The 14,966-nt window shown below is 47.8% G+C and overlaps 1 protein-coding gene across 1 annotated transcript; it reads left to right on the top strand.

The window, feature by feature from the left end:
• Positions 1 to 5,369: 5,369 nt before the first annotated feature.
• On the top strand, positions 5,370 to 14,949 carry LOC309516674 (extracellular calcium-sensing receptor-like). Its single transcript, XM_082195442.1, has 5 exons — positions 5,370 to 5,689; positions 7,536 to 8,348; positions 9,828 to 10,055; positions 11,968 to 12,091; positions 13,110 to 14,949. The coding sequence occupies exons 1-5, from the start codon at positions 5,432 to 5,434 to the stop codon at positions 14,021 to 14,023; spliced, it is 2,337 nt and encodes a 778-aa protein (XP_082051568.1). The 5' UTR covers positions 5,370 to 5,431; the 3' UTR covers positions 14,024 to 14,949.
• The last annotated feature ends 17 nt before the right edge of the window (positions 14,950 to 14,966 follow it).

The following is a 14,966-nucleotide window of genomic DNA, read 5'->3' as shown; positions in this document are numbered from 1 at the left end:
GGAGAATATTCTATATCCCAATATGTGCCCTGTGCGCCAACCAAGAGACTGAGAGCTATCACCCTGTGAACTTCTATATGGCAGGCCAACCCCTTTCGTCCGAGGCATCCCCGCCAGTTTGGGGCAGATGGGAGATCACATCACCCAAGAACAAGTGCAATCCCTGTGTTTGTTGTGTGTGTTTGCTTTCTTTCCAGGTATTCCCTCGAGCGTACACCTGCAGTCCCGCGGCAGTCTCGCTGAACCGGTTCACCAGTTCCTCTGAGTGACAGCGTCTGGCGACCCCCTCATCCCCAACTGCAGTGAAAGTAATCGAGGTGATCCCCTGGGTACATCACACGCATCTGAAGAAGGGTGTCTGGACTTGCAAAAGAAATCCTGCTGACCCTCTGAAGTTGATCATCACCTTGTGTCTGACGCTACCAGGAAAAAGCGTTAGGCCACGGGCAACGACTAATCATCACAAGGACAGTTACAAAGACTTTCTCTTTTCTCTCTTATATTCTTTATTGACTTGCTCTATGTCTTATTGCCCTGACCCTACCGAACCATACCGCCCTTATTGGCCTGCTGGCCTCTGCTACGACTGGTTCGTCTTGCCGGTGGTAAGAGATGGCGTGCTCCTTGGCTATTGGAAACTGGGGTTTGATGAGATTACCGTATTGAGACACCCCACTACCCCGTTGTGGCTCCTCTCCCACACCACTGACCAGCACGCGTGGACAGTACTCTTATGGGAAGCTGCAGAGACGATCGAAATCTATCTAGTTCTGTACCGCTCTTGCTGTTGTGGGAGGGTAGTCAACTGTTATCCGGAAGGTAGAGCACTGTACCAACCTCATTTGATAGACCAGGTCCTACTCTTAACCCAGGTGATAGATGGGACAGAACCTATCTTAATGCAAGTATTGCAGGGGTGGGAGCCTTAGCCAGGTGTGCATTGAAATTACTAAACAAGTGCCAGTAAGAATTGCCACCCCAGGATTTCAGCTTCCATATGTTCTGGTCACTAGGGAGGCAGCACGAGAGTTCAATCCACCCAACAGGGCTAGTAGAAAAATTGACCCACATAGTGGGAGCATCAGCTCACCGGTGGGCTCTCATCCTTGAGGCTCAACAGGTAGTCGGGCACAAATATCAGTGGGCTCTTCAACAATGAGCACACCCCCTGAATATTGGTGGGAGGAACCATGGAGATATTGGGTTTGGTGGGTAGGAATGATATGTACCGCCCTTGTCATATGGATGCTCTCGTATTTCTGTTGGCATGAACGGTATCGTATTTGTGGGAAGAAACGTAATCCATCTATACCTTTGATGATTCTCCTTTTCTTTCTAGTTGGAGAGCCCACATGTGTATCGGCACAAGACAGGAAAAAGTCCCCCGACCTCCCTTGCCGACATTTCCCGTTTGATGACTAAGTGGGGTACCCATAACCCCTACAATAGGTGGTTACAAATGGCTGAAATGGAGCATCTTGCTTCAACGTTTCAGACCATGGCGAGGCTATCCGTGATCTGGCGGCTAGCATTGAAAAGGTGGCACATGTCCCTGTACAAATTTGGGAGGGCTGGGATATGTCTTGGTTGGATAGCATCTTCCCAGGTGGATGGATGGGGAGAATATTTACCATGCTGGTGGGCCCAATAATGCTTCTATTGCTTCTTTGCTTTTGTATTCCCTGCTTGATGCAATGCTTGCAGAATATGGTGGGACCTCGCGTGATTGCTGTAATGAGAGAATATAGACCCCTACCCCAGAACGAATCTAAGTAATAGATTGTTCAAAAGAAGAGGAGGGAGTAAAGGAAGATGGGAAAGGTTTCTCTCAATATTTTCTGTGCTTTGTATTCTGTACCTAAGAAATCTTACTTCTGCAACTTCTGCAAATTTTGGCCAGACAGTTAGCACGCCGCCAGTGACTGTGCTAAATTTGGCTGGCAGGGCAAAAGTCCATTTCCTGCCTAACCAGCTATTTGAAACTGCTGATGTTAGCTACAGGTCAGAAGGTCGCTTCCTGCCTAGCCAGAAACTGCTGTTAACTAGAAAACCACTAGCAAGATGTTTCCTGCTTTACTTCTGCTTAATGCAAGAATAGGAAGAGATACGAAAGAAATGCTTAACTAGCAAAAGAGGACACGTGTACAAGGAGGTAGAAAGGAGTGCTTGGCTTAGCAGAAAGACAGGAATGTCTAGCAGGCAATATTTTGTGTTTAGCAAGCAATATTTGCTAGCCGATAGGGGAAGTCTGCGGGTATAAGAGAGTGTGCTGAAGTGACTTGCTTTACAGCCAGTGTATTTTCAGGAACTATCCAGCTGGTTGTCTCTGGGTACAGACCTTGTCTCTGTGCACAGATTTTTCAATAAACTCTTTTCTCCAAAGAAGATTTTTGCTTTCCTGGTACTTTTGTTCCCTCCGAGGTCCAGGGGATGGCGTGGCTAATGGATCCCTAGGTAAATAAGGCTTCATCTCGAACAATAGGATTCAGAATGCAGCAGTCTGATTGGTCCTAGAACAATAGGATCCAGAATGAAGCAGTCAGACTGGTCCGCAAGAGCCACCCAATCCAATTCCGGGTGGAAGTGAATCCGCAACCTGACTGGCCTACAGGAGAATCCCAGAATTAGCCAATCATGTGGGGCCCATTGTGTAAATAATGTATGTAAAGCAGACATTTTAGGGGAATTTCCATTCCTCACTACTCTGAGCTGAATAAAGAGCATGAAATCCACACTTGACTCTGAGTATATTTCAGTAGCCATTGCTACATCTTTGGGGAGCAAATTAAGTAGTTTAACAATGCACTGTGGGAAGAAGTACCGTACTTCTCTGTGTATAAGACAATTTTTTAAATTATAAAATAATGGATAGTGCAGAAGGGGGACGATTGTCAGCCAAGGCCTGCTGTTGATTTTTGGCAATCCTCCAAAAAAAGGCTCAGCAACTCTGGTCAACTCCCCCCCCCCCAAAAAAAAAAAAAGCTGAACAACTCTGGGCAATCTCTCCCCCCCTTTTCTTAATTTGGAGTCCCCCAAAATAGGGGTCATTTTATACACGGGGGCATGTTATACACAGAAAAATACAGTACTTTCTTTTGTCTGTCCTGAATTTTCCAACGTTCAGTTTTATTGGATGCTTACAAGTTCTGGTGTTAATAAGCGTGAGGGTGGGGGATTTCTCCACTTTCACACCACACACGTTGTTATGGCTCTGCATCAGGTCTCCACCTCCCCTCTTCTCTAAGCTAAATACCCCCAGATACTGTAACTTTGCCTCATATGGGAGTTCCTCCATCCCGTAATAATTTTGGCTGCCCTTTTCTCAACCTTAGCCATTGGTTAACTTGAGTTTCTCACCACTGGTCGGAAGGAAAGGCTTTGTGTTTGCACGACCCCTAAGATTTCACAGCGTGCTGGCCTCCTAGCCCATCATGAGATCTAGAAACCTATTCAAAAGAAAACAAAAGAGGGTGAAGTCCACATCAGACACAAAATTCCACACTAATGTGACTCTGTTGCACATACCCAGAATTCACACATACATGCAATACAGTCCAGGCATTTACCGGGAGGGATCCAATCCAGGTGACAAAGGAAAACGACGCATGTGCCATCTTTCTTCTTTCATCTCCTGGGTGAAAGAATTAACAATTACTGGATTCTCTGGCCTGACTGGATCATCTGCAGTAACCCCCTAGGAGATAAAAGTTTCAGAGGATGGGGGAATAATTTTATGCTATTAGCTGCTGTGAATGCAGAAGCCAAAGGCTGCCTTGCTGAGCAACTGGAGTCTCCAGTGTCCTGTCATCCCTCCGGAGAATTCATTTTCAAATGTGCCCTTCCTTTGTGGCGGGTGGTGGCCTGTCACTCATCTCGCCTTGCTTCCTCAACTCGCCACAATTTTCCATTTGGCAGCAACGCTCCAGGGATGGTAAAAACCAACAAGATATTATTTTGCTCTCCGGGTCAATTGAAAAAGGGAGTTTGGAGGATTAATTGTGCATTCCGTTTTCATAGCCAAGGGAGCTGCTAGTTTCTATCCCTCTTTTGCTAGCTAACACAATGTGAAATATTACTAATATTTGCCGTCAAACAAGAATCGGAGCGAAGACCTCCATGTTGCAGAGGGCCATCTTCTTTGGATGTCACATCTATTTTCCGCGAGAAGAGAATACAGAAAATCTGCTTGCGGATCCATGAACACCCTCTTCCTAGGACTCCCATTTTTCATGCTGGTGGCCCGCACTGATGGGCGCCAGTGTCAGTTGCCAGCCCTCAGGATGGAGGCCTTTGAGAGAAGGGGAGACATCCTCATCGGAGGGCTTTTCCCGCTGCATCACCAAACATCAAGCGATGCTGTGGCCATCACCTTCACAATGCCGCCTAAACCCACATACTGTCACACGTCAATGCGGCGCCAGCAGCCCCTCCCGAAGGATACTGCTGGAACTGTCAATGGAAAACGTCCTTCGAGGTAAATCTGGGGTGTTTGGGCTGCTTTGGAGCAGGGGGGGTGGACAATTTTCCTTTTCTCTTCTGCCTAAGGAGGGCTTGTTCACTCACATGAGCATGCACGTCACCTGGGGCCTCTCTGACCAAGCCTGTGATGGTGTAGCGGTTAAGTGTGGGACTAGGACCTGGGAGAGACTTGGGTTCGAATTTGAGGCCTCACCAGACTGGAAATTCATTGGGGGCGTGTTCTGTGACATGTTCTTGAGCTCATAATAATGCATTAGCGGTGACTTAGTGGCCTTCACCAGACTCTTTTCAGCGACTGTTGAAATTTTACAAGCCTACCCAGATATTTAGAATGCTGGTTTCTTTTTCTTTTTTGTAAAACCAGCAAAATCTGGATTTAATTGTTTTTACTAATAACAGAAAACAATAGAAAATTGCTTCAGTGTATTTTTTAATGTAATTTTAATTAGGGGTGTGTGTGTTTATACACTCTCCTTACACTCACTGGTATCTGTGTTCAGTAGCTAGTAGCCACCAATCATCAGAACCCATTGAAGACACATTTACAGTGGTACCTCGGGTTAAGACCTTAATTCGTTCTGGAGGTCTGTTCTTAACCTGAAACTGTTCCTAACCTGAAGCACCACTTTAGCGAATGGGGCCTCCTGCTGCTGCCGCACCGCTGCTGCGTGGTGTTCTCATCCTGAAGCAAAGTTCTTAACCCGAGGTACTATTTCTGGGTTAGCGGTGTCTGTAACCTGAAGCATCTGTAACCCGAGGTACCACTGTATCTACCATTCATGTCCATTAGCCATTGACTGAACAACATCTGAGGCAGGTCTATCTCCGCTGGCAGCCAGTTCAATAATCTGTGCAGTCCAAAGATCAATTCCTGTGTTCTGATTGGAATCCCCTGCATTTTCTCCCGCTTTTCCACAGCTTGGTGCTTTGGTTTTACAAGTTCATCCAAACCATGGTCTTTGCCATCAAAGAGATTAACCAGAATGCAAGCCTATTGCCCAACATCACTCTCGGCTTCCAGATCTTCGATTCTTGCCAGATTCTTTCAAGAGCCCTTTTGGGTGCCACACAGTTTCTTGCGGGCGGTCAAAACCCCACCCCCAACTTTCACTGTGGCCACACCCCGCCTCAAGCTGGTCTTATAGGAGAGGCAGGCACAACCGAGTCCAGGATGATAGCTAGGTGGTTGGATCTCTATAAATACCCTCAGGTAGGATTGGTGTGGGGTTGTGAGTTCCCCTGAGGCAGGAGCTGTCCTTTCGCACTTTGCAAAATGCCAGAGCCCACAAGGATAAAACACATTTCACACAATATCTGTGGGTTTTACATAAGTTGTGGCAAAGGAGCAAATAGCATTGTGGGACTTTTAAAAGAGTAACCAATTTTTTTGTGGCGTGTGCTTTTATGGACTTAGATGCCCTGGATGAAGTGGATAACTTAACGCTTTAGCCTATGCAGATGGGAGCCTAATCTGTAATGTGAAAGATTTTCTGAGTTTGTTTCCATGGTGTGTGGATACAAGACTTAATACCTGTACATGTATTTGTTTTGGAAGTCAGCACCTTATGTTTGGTAACTGTTTTTTAAACAGTTTTAAATTTTAAAAATAAGGTTTGTTTGTTAAAAAAGAAGCAGAAGCAGCAGCAGAAGAAATGGATTTGAGCAGTCCCTTAAAGCTTTCGCTATAATAAAATTGGTAGTCTTTTAAGGGTGTTGTAATTTTGGCGCGGGTGGCGCTGTGGGTTAAACCACAGAGCCTAGGACTTGCCGATCAGAAGGTCGGCAGTTCGAATCCCTGTGACGGGGTGAGCTCCCGTTTCTCGGTCCCTGCTCCTGCCAACCTAGCAGTTCTAAAGCACATCAAAGTGCAAGTAGATCAATAGGTACCGCTCTGGCGGGAAGGTAAACGGCGTTTCTGTGCACTGCTCTGGTTTCGCCAGAAGTGGCTTAGTCATGCTGGCCACATGACCCGGAAGCTGTACGCCGGCTTCCTTGGCCAATAAAGCGAGATGCGCGCCGCAACTCCAGAGTCGGCCACGACTGGACCTATAATGGTCAGGGGTCCCTTTACCTTTAATTTTGGCAGATGGTTGTAGTTGCATGGAAGGGCCAGTAGAGGGCAATGTGGTTGCATGGATTGGGTGGGAGCATTATTGTACCTGTATTTATTAGCCTGTGTCTGGGAGCTGTTTATTGTGAATTTATTATTTCCATGAAAAATGCCTTACTGTATATGATAATACCCTGACTAGGATTCATGCTGTATCTAGGTGCACCTAATTGCATTACTGTCTCTCCCCGCACCCTTCCGACAATTTTTGCATCCTAGAGACTTTTCTGTTCTTCCAAGCGATGTCAGTTCCATATTTTTTTGAAGTTTAAATGATATAGGTTTATAGCTTTTTTGAAGTCTAAATGATATTGGTGATTCTCTGGCTGAGCGCAATGTCAGCGAAAATAAAATGGCAGCATTAAAGAAAGCCATTGCCTCAGATATTCACATACACGCAAGTCCCACGGTTCGGATATCCGAATCAGATGTTCACGTACCGAGGCGAGGGTGCCAGTAATAATAATAATAATAATAATAATAATAATAATAATAATAATAATAATAATTTATTTATACCCCGCCCATCTGGCTGGGCCTCCCCAGCCACTCTGGGCAGCTTCCATAGAAACCAAAAATACAGTAAAATATCGCACGTTAAAAACTTCCCTGAACAGGGCTGCCTTAAGATGTCTTCTGAATGTCAGGTAGTTGTTTATTGCTTTGACATCTGCTGGAAGGGCGTTCCACAGGGCGGGCGCCACTACCAAGAAGGCCCTCTGCCTGGTTCCCTGTAACTTGGCTTCTTGCAGGGAGGGAACCGCCAGAAGGCCCTCGGCGCTGGACCTCAGCGTCCGGGCAGAACGATGGGGGTGGAGACGCTCCTTCAGGTATAGTCCCTTGTTCAAATAACCGAAGGTTCGTCTGGCAAGTGCGTCTGCATATTGGGGACCGGCGTGTGTTTTTGTTTAACAGACGGACGGTTTTCTCCTCCTCTTGCACCCAGATCAGTTACTTTGCCACGGGCCCGGTGTCCGACGACGGCCCTCAGTTCCGCTCTTTCTTCCGCACCGTCCCCAGCAACAGGCTGCAGGCCCTGGGCTTGGCTCGTCTGGTGACCCACTTTGCCTGGACGTGGGTCGGCCTGCTCACGACGGACTCCAAATACGGGAGGCAAGGCATCGAGATTGTGCGGGAGGAGATCGTCCGGAACGGGGCCTGCGTTGCCTTTTCGGAGCTGCTTGACAAACCGCCAGACGTGGGCAACGTCGAGAGAGTCGCCAGAAGGGTCGCAGGATCCAAGAGCCAGGTCATCGTCACCTTCTGTGGGTCTGAGGCTCAGCCTCTGCTTCTCCTGCTGCACAGCCAGGGGGTGACGGGGAAGGTTTGGCTCTGCTCCGAAGCCATGAGCCACATCACCTTCTACAGGAACCGGCAGGCCTTGCTGATGCTCAGCGGTTCGCTGGCCATCTCCCCTCGCAAACGGCCAGTCCCTGGCCTGAGGGACTTCGTAGTCCGGCTCCACCCTTCCACTTCGCCAGAAGACATCTTCATCCAGGAGTTCTGGGGCGAAGTCTTCCATTGCTGGTGGGACGCGAGCTCTGAAGAGGGGGGAAACAACATCAGCCATTCCTGCACAGGGAAGGAGAACTTGGGGGACGGCAGGAACTCCTTTGTCGGCATGATGGGGTTCGGCTTGTCCTTCAACATCCACAACGCCGTCTATGCCATCGCCCACGCCTTGCACGACATGGCGCAAGAGGAGCCAAGGGGACTGAAGAGGACCGAAGGCGGAGTTCCTGGGATCGAGCCCTGGAAGGTAATACAGTGGTACCTCGGGTTACATACGCTTCAGGTTACGTACGCTTCAGGTTACAGACTCCGCTAACCCAGAAATAGTACCTCGGGTTAAGAACTTTGCTTCAGGGTGAGAACAGAAATCGTGCTCCGGTGGCACAGCAGCAGCGAGAGGCCCCATTAGCTAAAGTGGTGCTTCAGGTTAAGAACAGTTTCAGGTTAAGTACGGACCTCCGGAACGAATTAAGTACTTAACCTGAGGTACTACTGTACCAGCTGAAAGAAACCACAGGAGGAGCGCTCTTTTGCTGAGGTCCCGGCTAGAGAGTTTACAGCAGGATCCGGCTGGCCACTGTGAGAACAGGAATCTGAAATAGATAGCCCATTGTTCTGATCAAATGGGCTCTTCTTAATGTTCTTACATTGAAATGCTTTTGGGGGGTTTCCAGAATGGGTGCAGCTTAAGGTGGCTGCCTCCAGATGCTGTTCTTCTTTATCAGATTCTTCCCCCCCCCCACAAAAGAGCAGAGAGGGTTAATAGCTGAAAAAGGAACTCAGAATCCAGCATATGTTCTCCTTTTACAGAAGAGATGTGGCGAGTCCTTCCTTTGTCCCTCTTATGGGTTTTCAGCAACACCGTAAATCCTTCCCGAGCACGAACAGGGGAGGATGGAACGCACAGTGTGAAATCTCCTCATAACAGTGAAGATACAGTGGTACCTCAGATTAAGAACTTAATTCGTTCCGGAAGTCTGTACCAAAACCAAAGCGTTCCAAAACCAAGGCGTGCTTTCCCATAGAAAGTAATGCAAAATGGATTAATCCGTTCCAGACTTTTAAAAGCAACCCTTAAGAAAGCAATTTAACATGAATTTTACTATCTAACAAGACCGTTGATCCATAAAATGAAAGCAATAAACAATGTACTGCAGTCACACGATCAAGCAATCAGTAGCTGAAAAACAAACAAAAAAAAGAGCCGCAAAAACAAAAACGCAAAATAAGTCGCAAAAACAGGCAGACCTCAGCGTAACACTCAAAACGGAAGTGTGGCGCTCAAATCGGAAGCAAAACACTCAAAACGGAGCACGTTTGGCTTCCGAAGAAAGTTCACAAACCAGAACACTTACTTCCAGGTTTGCAGCGTTCTGGTTCCAAGTTGTTCAAGTACCAAGGTGCTTGAGAACCCAGGTACCACTGTATTCTGTTGCCAGTAACTACCCACACGATTTGGCCAGTTAACCAGTCTAGGGCAGCATGTACCTACGAGCAGAAAGCCTAATCTCTTCCCTCTAAAACTCAGGCGCCTGGAACCTTTGGCCTTCCAGGCGTGGCTGAACTACAACTCCCATCTGGCCCAGCAAGTGTGGGGCGATAGGAGCTGCAGTCCATCAACATCTGGAGGCCCAATGGTTCCTTGCATGCCCTTAACTCAGATGGTGCGTATTTACATAGAGCACAAAACTGATGCCAGCCCCTTTCCTCCCTGCCTTGCTTCCAGTTGCTTCACTACTTGAGGAAAGTCCGTTTCAAGAACAAGGTGGGCGAGGAAGTCTCCTTTGACCAGCACGGTGACCCCCCTGCCCTCTTTGATGTTCTCAACACCCGCTACCCTTCCATGAAGAAATTCCAAGCTGTGCCAGTGGGGCAGATTGTGTTCAGCCCCTCACAAGGCGAGGAACTGAAGGTGGACGACAGCGCCATCATGTGGACAGGAGGGAATACCCAGGTAGGACAGATTTTATCCTCCAAGGCAGGTGCGGGGGGGGGGGGCGGTACACTTTGCCCTCCAGATGCTACTAAACTACAACTCCCTGGCCATTGGCCATGCTTGCTAAGGCTTGGTGAGAGTTGCAGTTCAACAGCATCTGGAGGAAGGACCAGATGTTCACCATTGTGAAATAATGCTTGCAATGTGGAAGGAACTGTGGATATAAACAGAATTTTATGGACAAATAGAGGACAATATGATATGCAGTGGAAAACAGTTATCGGCGGACTCCACAGAGGGGAGGAAGGAAGTCTGAGAATTAAGAGAATGCTACACTTTTTGGGGATTCCAATGTACGTGCGAATATAAAATTAAATTGTAAAACCGATTTAAAACATATTTTTTAAAAAATGTTCACCGTTGCTCCTCAAAGAGCATATCTACTCTGCATATGTAGATATGCAGAGGAGGAGGTTGTTGTTGTTTAAAACCTCTTATTCACTCTTTCCCAGGGGGAGAGTTCCTGTGTGAGGACTGGATGTGGCAGGGCACATGAGGGATAGGCTGTGGCTTAGGTGCAGAGCATCTGCTTGGTATGCTGAAATATACTTGGAGTTGAAAGTGGATTTCATGCTCTTTATTCAGCTCATAGTGGTGAGGAGGAATGGAAGTTCCCCCAGAATGTCTGCTTTATATACATTATTTACAAAATGGGCCGCACATGATTGGCTAATTCCGGGATTCTCCTGTAGGCCAATCAGGTTGCGGTTTCACTTCTACCTGGAGCTGGATTGGGTGGCTCCTGTGGACCAATCAGACTGCTGCATTTTGGATCCTGTGGTCCTAGGACCAATCAGACTGCTGCATTCTGGATCCTATTCAACTCAGTACATAACATGTGCAGAAGTCCCAGGTTCAATTCCTGGCATCTCCAGATAGGCCTATCCAAAACCCAGAAGAGACGTTGTCAGTCAGTGTGGACAATACTGAAGGAGGTGGGCATATGGTTTGACTTAGTAAAGGCAGCTTCCTGTGTTTGTGAGCCCTGAGGTACATCCTGTGGTCAAGCCAGTCCAGGGATATTTCTTTAGAATGCAGCTCCTAGGAAACAGAGGTCTTTGCTACAGCTGTCCTGTGGAGTACAGTGTATGCTGCTTGAAAAAGAGAAAAATAATAAACCAGAGAGGGTTGAGGAGGGTCCTGAGTTTTCTCACTCAGGGCCTCTGGGCAGCATCCCGATTTTGATCTGCAGGATGCTGGAGGGTAGGTATTTGGCTCCTACACCAAACGTTCTCCACACTTGCCCTATTTCAGTGGGCAGGAGCAGCAGCCATGGACCCAGTTCCCACCTGGAGGCAACTGCAGATCCTCCAAGTGTCCCTTTTTTCCAGGGACACCCCTGATTTAAAGAAACCATCTCAGTTTCTGATTGGCTCCCGGAATGTCCCACTTTCCCTTAGGATGTCCCTAAGTAATGTTGGCGGGTATGGCAATCCTGAATAGAGAAGTACTTTTGATGTTTAATTATGTTTTTATATATGTTGGAAGCTGCCCAGAGTGGCTAGAGCAACCCAGCAAGATGTGTGGGGTATAAATAGCAAGATAAAAATTATGGAATGAGACGACACGTCCCTATTTTCATTGGAGAAATGTTGGAGGGTTATGCAACTGTGGCACATCTCTAGGAGACTGGGGCGCCCCACAAGTGTTCTCTACCAGTGAATTCTCTGCACCCTCACCAAAATTACAGTTCCCAGGATGCTTAAGCTGATAACACACCAGTGTAAGCCTTTTTCATATAGATGTGGTATTTTAAAACAGAGTGTGCTTCATAATTCATGGTCATTTTAATTGTCACAATGTAAGTAAACATTGGCGTTGCGATGAGAAATATCAAGTCAGCCAAATCTTCCTCTCCTCTCTTATTTAGGTCCCTGTCTCAGTCTGTACACCGAATTGCCCCATGGGCCACCACAAAACCCAGCGCTCAGATATGGCTACTTGTTGCTTTGAATGTGTGCCATGTGCAAGCGGGGAAGTTTCAAACCAGACCGGTGCGTGGAATGCCCACTATAGTCACTCTGGGAAAGATTATCTATGCTACAAATATCTGTCAGTTTTATATACCTGTTGTTGCTGTTTTGGCTGCCCCCCATGACATTCAGCTAGCATTGCTAATAGCTATGGATAAGTTGGTCCTCCATAAACTCACCAAATACTCTTTTAAAGCCATCTTGGCATCAAATCACATGTTGGAAGGAAGGAAGGAAGGAAGAAAGGAAGGAAGGAAGATAGATAGATAGATAGATAGATAGATAGATAGATAGATAGATAGATAGATAGATAGATTGACATAACACATAGCTTGGCCCTAAACTAGGGGCTGTTCCCATATCTTGCAGCTGAGAATTCCCAAAATTAATCACATGTTCCATCCCATAAAGAAGTATTTCTCTTTCATCTGTGATAATTCTCCTGCCAATCAATTGCTCAGGGTCAACCCAAGATTAGTATTTTGGGGAGGGGGATATTTCTAACCCATTGTGCCCTACACCACAGTTCCAGACACACTTGAATTACGCTTTGAGCCTGTGCCAGTTATATACTCTGTGTACACTCAGAGACTCCCTTGTTTAGTGTAGCTTTAGGGTTTTCACAGCGTTAGACACAGGCTGCAGGGCAAAAGCTGGTGAGGTCAAATAAAAGCTAAACCAAGGATTATGAAGGACACCTGAAGGTTTTACAGTGGTACCTCAGGTTACATACGCTTCAGGTTACATATGCTTCAGGCTACAGACTCCGCTAACACAGAAATAGTGCTTCAGGTTAAGAACTTTGCTTCAGGATGAGAACAGAAATCGTGTTCTGGCAGTGCGGCGGCAGCAGGAGGCCCCATTAGCTAAAGTGGTGCTTCAGGTTAAGAACAGTTTCAGGTTAAGTACGGACCTCTGGAACGAATTAAGTGCTTAACCTGAGGTGCCACTGTACTTCCTTTCTTTTGGGAGGGAAGGAAGGGGAATTGGTTGGTTGGTGCAGTGATGAGATGCTCTCCGAATCCCTCTTTCCTTCTAGATTCTTCCGCCTGCTCAAGGTGTCCCGAAGACCAGTGGCCTGGTGTGGGGCAGACACAGTGTGTACCCAAAAGGGAGCTTTTTCTCCATTTCCACGAGCCTCTGGGGGCCGGTCTGGCCAGTGCCTCCATCTGCGGCTCCCTCTTGCCCGTCTTCATCCTCGGCCTCTTCGTCACTCACCGGGGGACCCCTCTGGTACGAGCCAACAGCCGAGAGCTCAGCTACCTCCTGCTCTCAGGGCTGGCACTCAGTTTCCTCTGCTGCCTGCCGTTCCTCGGGAGGCCAACGCCTCGCTCCTGCTTGTGGCGCCAGGCTGCCTTTGGGCTGACCTTTGCCCTCTGCCTCTCCTGCATCCTGGCCAAGACGGCGATGGTGGTGGCAGCCTTCCGGGCCACCAGCCCCGGCAACCCCGCAAAGCTGTGGCTCGGGTCCAGGACGCCCCGTGCCGTGGTCCTGCTGGGTTGCCTGCCCCAGCTTCTGCTTTGCGCCACGTGGCTGGCCACCTCCCCTCCCACCCCCGGGAGAGATTTTCACTCCATCCCTCACGCCATATCCTTCTTCTGCGATGAAGGCTCTCCCAGTGCATTCTGGGGCATGCTGGCTTACCTGAGCGTGCTGGCGGCGCTCAGCTTGGCCGGGGCCTTCCTGGCACGGAATCTCCCCGACGCCTTCAACGAGGCCTGGCTCATCTGTTTCAGCTTGTTGGGGTGCCTCGGGGTGTGGCTGGCCTTTGTGCCCGCTTACCTCACCTCCAGAGCGTGGTACACAGCAGCCACAGAGGCATTCGCCATCCTAGCCTCCAGCTCAGCCTTGCTTTGCGGGATGTTTTTCCCCAAGTGCTACATCTTGTTGTGGCACCCTGAGCTGAACACCAGGAGGTTCCTCATGAGAAGGGAAACGCACGCCAGCGCTTAACGTGACCTTAAGCGCGAGCGGGGAAAGACTCTAGGGATGTTGAGTTTTGCCTGCGGATGTTTCTCCCTCATTCTCAAGATTCACCTGCTGGTATCTGAAGAGGTCGGTCAAACAAATCCGGCTCGGGCAGACGCAAGCCAGATGCATCAAACACTCAGTTTTCCCATTCTGGAGAATGGGGGTAGAAGTGATCTTGTTCACAGTGTTACTGCAAGGATGAAGCTCACAGCAAATCGGAAAAAAGACGCATCAAAGATGAGCTGTGGGAGACATCCCCAGAAATTGACATTTAATATTTAATATTTTCATTTGGGGAGATGGGGTTGGAGCATGGGTAGGCAAACTAAGGCCCGCGGATGATCCGGGAATCAGCGTGTTTTTACATGAGTAGAATGTGTACTTTTATTTAAAATGCATCTCTGGGTTATTTGTGGGGCCTGCCTGGTGTTTTTTACATGGGTAGAATGTGTACTTTTATTTAAAATGCATCTCTGGATTTATTTGTGGGGCATAGGAATTTGTTCATTTTCCCCCCTTCAAAATATAGTCTGGCCCCTCACAAGGTCTGAGGGACAGCGGACCAGCCCCCTGCTGAAAAAGTTTGCTGACCCCTGGGTTGGAGGGAGCTCAAACTTGCCATAAACGTTTTTAGAATTCAAAGCCTACCTTGCTCCCTTATAAATGGGCTCATGTCTAGATTGCCTTTAGGGACTGGGGAACAGGACATCACTGTGGTCTACCCCTATCTGTGAGACATACTTCGCTAGGTCTGTCCTCTGGCACCTAAATGCCTGTCTTTTGCAACAGGTACAAATATTTATTTTTTGTGTTTTAACATTTTGTATTGTTTGATCATTACTGTTGTGATTATCAAGTTTTTGGGGAGTTTAATCTGGATTTCATTTTGTTGGTTGTGATGTCATAGTTTTGTGTGATTAAAAAT

Source organism: Podarcis vaucheri (assembly GCF_965113315.1).
Source record: "Podarcis vaucheri genome assembly, chromosome: 13".
NCBI lineage: Eukaryota > Metazoa > Chordata > Lepidosauria > Squamata > Lacertidae > Podarcis > Podarcis vaucheri.
This window is presented reverse-complemented; position numbering and strand designations above follow the sequence as displayed.